The 7,524-nt window shown below is 37.2% G+C and overlaps 1 protein-coding gene across 1 annotated transcript; it reads right to left on the bottom strand.

The window, feature by feature from the left end:
* Nucleotides 1–825: 825 nt before the first annotated feature.
* On the bottom strand, nucleotides 826–5,555 carry rdh20 (retinol dehydrogenase 20; the record flags this gene model as incomplete). Its single annotated transcript, XM_082189645.1, has 5 exons — nucleotides 826–1,502; nucleotides 1,678–1,809; nucleotides 2,152–2,300; nucleotides 2,410–2,508; nucleotides 5,103–5,555. 5 exons carry the CDS (start codon nucleotides 5,553–5,555, stop codon nucleotides 1,379–1,381), a joined length of 957 nt encoding a protein of 318 aa, XP_082045771.1. The 3' UTR covers nucleotides 826–1,378.
* Between the last annotated feature and the right edge of the window lie 1,969 nt (nucleotides 5,556–7,524).

Here is a 7,524-nt window from a genome sequence, read left to right as displayed (position 1 = left end):
CTGTGTGTGTGTGTTCTGTAAATGCTACAATTGAGGATGTAACCTGTAAAAATCTGTATGGAGATGTAACCAGGAAAAAATACCTGTAAAAATCAGGGAATTTTAAAATTTAGATTTAAAGGCCTAAAAAAGGTCTCTGAAGAATAACTAGAAAAGCTGTTTTTTTATATTAGGAATCTATTTATATAACGTTAACTTTGCTTAAACAAACCTTTCAGCTGTGCTGCCATTCTGGATTGCAGAAAAAAAGGACACGGAAGGAAGTTCAACACTCTTACTTGAGCAATAAAAAAACAAAACAAAAATTCAACACGTGGTGTTTAATTAAAGTCATTTTTGCTTATTAGTATACTGTAGCTGAATTGGATCAGCAAAGGCCAGCACCAAAGACAATGGTTAATAAGGTGAGATTAAACACATAAAGTATATTTGGGTAATTTAACATTAAATTGCAGGTTTGCGTAATATTCTGTTTGCATTTTACTGTTCATATTCATTTTTAGTAACACTGAATCTGTTTTTGAGCAAGTGAGAAAAGTAAATGCATGGATCACATTTAGTCGAACTATAACTGACATGTTCATACAGCACCTCTGCACTTACTCATGATTTCTCTCAGCATGGGGACAGGAGAGGTGTCAGTCAATAAATGGGAAAACAAGTTAATTTTTCAAACAAGTAACGTTACATTATTTTTAAAAAAAAAGATTGAAAAAGGAATGTTACTTTACTAGTTACTTGAAAAAAGTAATCTGATTAGGGAACTCGCGTTACTTTTAATACATTACCCCAAACATTTAGTGTGAGTGTGTGAAAAAAATAAATAAATTCATTAATGTTTTTTATTTCAAAAAGGGACAGTGTACATTAATCAACATTCCTGAATGTAAATGTACCCAAATTGGCCCAAAGGCTAGTTTTCGTTGGTAGTCCCTGTGCTAGATGTTGTTAGAGAAAAACACCAATAATAATAATACAACCAGATGTGGAACTTGCGGTTTGTTTTATGTTTTTATGAACAAGTACAACAAGTAATCGTTTTCAATATAATTGGAAGCCACAGGAAAAAAACACCTGTACACTCTTATTTAAATAGGTATTATGCCCAATGACCAGTCCCAATCCAGTTGCATAAAAACACGTTTCAGATGTGAACCATATCAGTGGTTGTTGAACGGCTCACCCACGAGTGATTAGCCAGCCTGAAAAACAGAACACAGCTAAATTGGGCCTAGATAACCAGAAGAAACCAATTTCACTTCAAACAGTGACATACCCACACATCCATAATAATATAAACGAATTCAAAGAATATTCCACACATTATTTGCTGCAGCTGTTCAAAAAAGACCCCTCAAATTTGTAGTGTTCCAGATGTTTAAGCAGCCTTTATTGGGCCGTTGGCTGCTCTTTTCTTCCTCATGGACTCAATGAACGGGTACATGCACTGGTCTGAACCCATAAAGCGATATGTCGCCACATTGGATTCCCATGGAAACAGGCTGCAAAGACAAGATGTCATTCAAGTCAAATGCTGATGTTGTAGGGCATCAAGGTTTGCTCTTTTAACACAGCGAGAATATATGTATGGTGCCATAAAGGAGGCAGATTATTTAGTATGATGCAGATGTGAAGAGAAATAAGACTTCAAGCATGTTGATGTTGGTCTGTACTCACGCTCTGGCCAGGAAGGGCAGGTAGGTTATTCTGGGGATGCACACTAGCGGCTGGTCTATGAGAATGGCATTCATAGCCTGCTGTACGCAGTACAAGGGCTCCAGTGGAGGCAGGATCAGTTCAACCTCTTCCCTGTAGGGGGAGAGAGACGGCAACAGTCGAGTACTATGAAGGGCCATTTACTGTCATTTATATGTTCAGTGTAGACTTTAAGTGCAGTGTACTTGATATCTGAAGGATCATGTGACACTGAAGACTGGAGTAATGCTGCTGAAAATTTACTTTGCATCATAGGAATATGTTAAATTAGAAAATATATTCAAATAGAACACTGTTATTTTAAATTTATTTAAAAAAATACTTATTATAATTAATAATACTGGTTTTATTTTTATCAAATAAATGCAGCCTTCTGAGCATAAGAGACTAAAAAAAAAAAAAGAATTTTTTGAACAGTAGTGTATATACACTGACCTAATCCTGCAGCCATCAAACATGCCAGTGTCCACAACATAAGGGCACACAAGAGTGGTCTTCACTCCATCCACGTCCTCTTCTGTCAGCAGTTCATGGGCCAGAGACTCATGAAACCCCACCGCAGCAAACTTACTGGCACAGTAATCCTAAAATTCAAACATACAGACATCACTAGTTTAATGACATGAAAATTAGGAATAACTCAAACACTTTGAAGGGGGGTTTTGAATACTATGAAAAATGAGCCCTTCTCACCTCTACACAGGCTGTGCTGAAGAGTCCAAGGACACTGGCTATAGTGATGATGTGGCCATGATTATTGGCCTTCATCTGAGGGAGGAACGCCTTGACAGTCTACATGCAGACAAACAAAATAAAGCAGTTTGACATAGATATACCCTTAAAGGCATAGTTCCCCTTAAAGTGCCCCTATGCTATTTTAAAGGTTCCTAATTTTGTTTTGGAGGTCTCCTACAATAGCTTTACATGCATCCAAGGCCAAAAAAACTTTTCACCCCTTTTCTCACAGTGTCTGAAACAGTAGGATTCAGTCTCTCTAAAACCCTCCTTTCCGAGAGCCTACTCTGTTCTGATTGGTCAAACGGCCCAGTCTGTTGTGATTGGTCTACCGCTTGCAGCACATGTCGGAAACCAAACGTCCATTACCATATCTGAATTTCAGCTCCGGAGGCTTGCTCAGCTCTTGATACACAGTGGTACGAACAGTAATGATGGTGTTGGTTATACCATATCAGTTTAACCAAAGTCCTTATCCTTTGGAAGTGCATGCAACACAAACCTAACTCTTCCAGGCCTCAGCTTCAACTAAAGTGTTTGAGGGCGAGTCAAAGTAGATATTGTTCGCGAGCAGCCAATGAAGACCATAGACTGGAATTATGAAAATTTGTTACAAACCTACGTAGGTTTGTGCAGGAAGTAATTACTGACGACTCGTTTCAGGCAGTTCAGAATCGGTTCTTTCTTTTGGGAGACAATAATCCTGCACTTTGAAACTTTGCAGACCTTTTACATACACAAACATCTATATTATCTTATTATTATATTATATTATTCTATAATATTTGAAAAAGCATAATAGGGGCACTGTCGTTCTAAATTCTTTTGCTGTTGGTTTTTCTGTTGAACACAAACTGAGAATTCTATAAGAATCTTCATGCAGCTCAATGAAAACATCATAAAAGAAAACACCATAACAGCACAATTAAAGTAGTCCACATTCGCTTTATTCTACATATTCTGAAGACATACGATAGCTTTGTGTGAGGAAGAGATTGAAATTTATGTTGTTATTCACTGATAATCCTCCCCACAGGCAAAGTTCTGAAATCTCATTCGGTTTGGTTAGAATTAAGATTTCTCAGACATTCCGTTATATCACAATCAAAAGCATATGAATGAGAATGAGATTTCAGAGCTTTGGCAGAGGATATCTGGTTTTGGATTTTGAGAGCCATGATTATTATGAATAGCTGCATGAAGGTTCTAAAAAAAAAATTAAAAAAAGAGTAAATAAAAAAATTTCCCACAGAAAAATAACAACATGTGTTTGGAACATGGAAAGATGATAAATAAAAACTGAAGTTTTAATTTAATAAATATATAAGCTATGATCTTACACAGACCAAACTCACTACCATTTTCACAAGGCACAAACAAAAAAGTAACACCAAGGATGTTTAGAAATGTACTATGGTAGTACCATGGTATTCTTTGTACTTGAATAAGGTGATCATTTGTTTAAATGGTAGCGCATGGTGCTAGAATGGAAGTTTTATCCTAACAAATGCTCAACGAACACTAACGCAGGTGATAAAATGTAGATGCACTGTAAGCTGCCTTGGAGTAGTGTGTCTGCCTATTGAATATCTAAATGCAAAAAACCATAGCATCACCATCACTGGTTGTTACGATCTCTTTTTGGCATCCAGTGCACACATCAGCTCAATGCTAACGTGTAGGCTGCTAAAAGATTGCTCAATGTAAGCATTAATCCACTTCGTACGTGGTCACGGTTATTTGCATTAAGAGGATCAGAGTGAGACTTTCACTTGGTAAGAATATGTTTTATCAGAGAAGGGCTGTAAATAAGGCTAAAGGGATAAAATCAGGTAATTCCCACATTATGCATTCTATGCATATCAAGTAATACAAAGGCAAAGCAGCTTTATTTACTTCTAATCCATTTATTGTATTTGTCAAACTTTGGCATGTATGCGGAATGTAATTCAGTATTGTACAAGGTGTTCACATGGCATTGTACTATAATTCTCATCATTCTCAGCTTAGAAGATTCATTAATGTTGAGTCTATGATTTTTTTTTTTATGCTATTTATGCATCTTTATTTCTTCAAAGTCTATTGAGTTTTTTTTTTTTTTTTACTCATTAAATTAACATTTAAGCAAATCCAAAGAGACTAACGGTGAATTCAAGGCGAGGTATCCAAGTTCATGCATTCTCTGGGAGTTGAAACCTTGACCTTAGTGTTGCTAGAGCCGTGTTCTACTGTTACAGGAAAATTATAGGCCTATATTATTATTATTATTGAAAATGAATTATTAAAATTATTTAAAAGTACATACTTTTTTAAAATGAAGATACACATGTTGGTCTCCCTCAGGTTGTGTTCCAGTAATTTTAAAGGGATTTATCCCCAAAAAATAGTTATATCATTGGACTACATGCAACTTACTGACTGTATAAAGCATAAGCAATTTAAAAGGCCATTTAAAAAAGGGGAATTTAAAGGTCATAAAAAAAAAAAAAAAAATAAATAAAAAAACACACACACACACACACACACACACACACACACACCTCGGGACCAGGAAGATCACTGCAAAAACGGCTAAATAAATCGTTTGAGATCATTTGTTTGAACTTTGAGGGTACCATTTTTGATATTTTATTTCAAACTTACAATCTTACCCAGAAGAGGGCGTGGCAGTTTACTTTCAGTGTCCTCTCCACCATGGTATCTGGGCAGTCCAGGAGTCTCTCACCGGCCACCACCCCGGCATTGTTCACCAAGTAGGTCACATCCCTTCCCACATCCTTCCGTACCTGGTCGGCAGTGCGGTACACTTCTTCTCGGTTTGTCACATCCACCGTGTACGCGTGTGCCTGGCCCCCTCGCGCCCTCACCATCTTGGCTGTCTCCTCATTAGCGTCTCCGTTGATGTCCCACAGCACCACTTCTGCGCCGTGTTTCGAGAACTCCAGGGCGAACAGGCGGCCCAGTGCTCCTCCAGAGCCAGTAATTAGCACCAACTCGCCGTCTATGGGCTTCGTACGTGGTCTCAGCACGATGCGCAGACAAGAGCGCAGGATGAAGTACACTACGTCCAGCATCATCATCTGTAAATCCATTAGGAAGATCATGGTGCCCAGGTAGATGTGTGTGAATGTTTGAGGGAGTGAGTGAGACAGCCAAGCTTGTTATTGGACTAGCCACTTCCCCTCAGAGGCTGTTTAAATACTCGTCCTCAGGATTAGGGGGAAAACCTCAAGCCACTAATTAAAATGCTTTTGCTGTGAGAAAAGGCCTACTGCAAAACAGGACGGTGCCCTAAGGGAACACGGTGATGGAAAAAGATGCAATGCTCGCAAAAGTACTGTGTTCCTAAACTTTGTTCCTAAACTTTGCGGTCGCTCGCAAAATGCAATATCCTTCACCTCGAATGGCTGTCACTGATTATTTCGGTAATCGAATAATCGGTTGATTGTTTTGAAGATTATTCGAGTAATCGGATAATTTTTTGTGGTAATAAAAATAGACCAAAGCGCCTTTAAAATGATTTAAAATACATATAGTAACAATGAGGCAATCATATTTGGTTCAAATAAAGCATCAAAAGCAAGTAGGCCTATGGTTTCATAGAACAACACTGTTAAAATACATAATAAACATTCATCTTATGTAGCCTACATTATGTATTATAACAAATGCCTGCAGCATCACACAGCATATGCAGAGATGGAGTTTGAGACACGCTCCACGTAAGCAAATAATAAACGTAGAGCAACATTTACTGTGAATGGAGCCGCTCTGAGACGCACGTAAGTAACCTGCATTAAACCCACAGGGAAAATGCCTTTTGTGAATACAAAATAGAACTGTGATACAGTATGGTTTTAAAATTGTTTTAATACAATGTGCAGCATTAGAAAACGGTCTAATAATGTGGTTCATGGATTCTCATCCGTGGAATCACCAGGGTGTCTGTACTGTACAGAATTTGTGTACACAACCATTATATAAAATTATATAAAATATAAATAATCTGATTTTGAATATGTTAAAGCAGAAGAGTGGCGCTGTTCTGCTTCTATAAATCTATAGCAGTTGTCTAATACACAAGTTTAGCAATGGCTAGCCTGAACTATAAATCTCAGCATTGGTAATATTGCAATATTACATCAAAACATAAACCTTTAAACACTATCAATACCCACTTTCACACATATTTATAGTCCTAACCAGCAGTGCCACAATATTATTGTTGATAATGTGATCTCATGTATGCTGAAAAGCCACACTAAAACATAATGGAACATCATTGAGTTCCCTGAACCACAAAAACAATCCACTGTGGACATTTGAAAACCACAACTGATATATTAGTAAATTCATTTTAGTAACCAACTCTTCTTTTATTATTTAAAGAGTGGAATCATATAGGACTATGAAAGTGTTTGTGCTGTAAGGAGATTATGTGTGCGTGTAGCATTAATCTGTGTTGGTAATGCATTTGTAAGGCAATGCAATTCTTGCATGTTTTGAACAGTGTTAGTCTTGTTTAGTTATGGACAAAGCTCTGTAGTCATGGATGGATCAAAGGTCTCCATCAGATATTGCAAGCTTTAAATCAACTTAACCTCGCTTTTCAAACTCGCAAATGTGAAACTAGAAAAAAATATGTAGCGCTCCAAACAGGAAAAAAGTCCTTGTACTGCAGGCCCTTGTACTACAGGTGTGTAGAGCCAATGGTATATTGAAGAATGAACAAAAAGGGTGGCTGACCGCACACTGATCCACTCAAGACTGGAAAATTCTACAAAAAAATTGTTTTTTTTAATAAATTGCATCATGCAAAAAGTGCATGTGAGTTTAAAAAAAAAATAGACACCAGCAAGCAAACATTTCAGCACATTGCTATCTTCAGTGCTCACTTAGCAAACAACATTCACCCTTTTTAAGCAGCTCAGCAATTAAGGACAATCAGCTGAACACAATTATCTCAGATAAACCTTAATTATCACAAGTAGAATTCCAAGCAAGTTCCATCTTCCATTTAACTCGCATGCACTTTGCACTTTTTGCACGATGCAATTTATATATAAAAAAAAA

Source organism: Leuciscus leuciscus, assembly GCF_965113295.1.
Source record: "Leuciscus leuciscus genome assembly, chromosome: 14".
In the NCBI taxonomy this organism is placed as follows: domain Eukaryota; kingdom Metazoa; phylum Chordata; class Actinopteri; order Cypriniformes; family Leuciscidae; genus Leuciscus; species Leuciscus leuciscus.
This window is presented reverse-complemented; position numbering and strand designations above follow the sequence as displayed.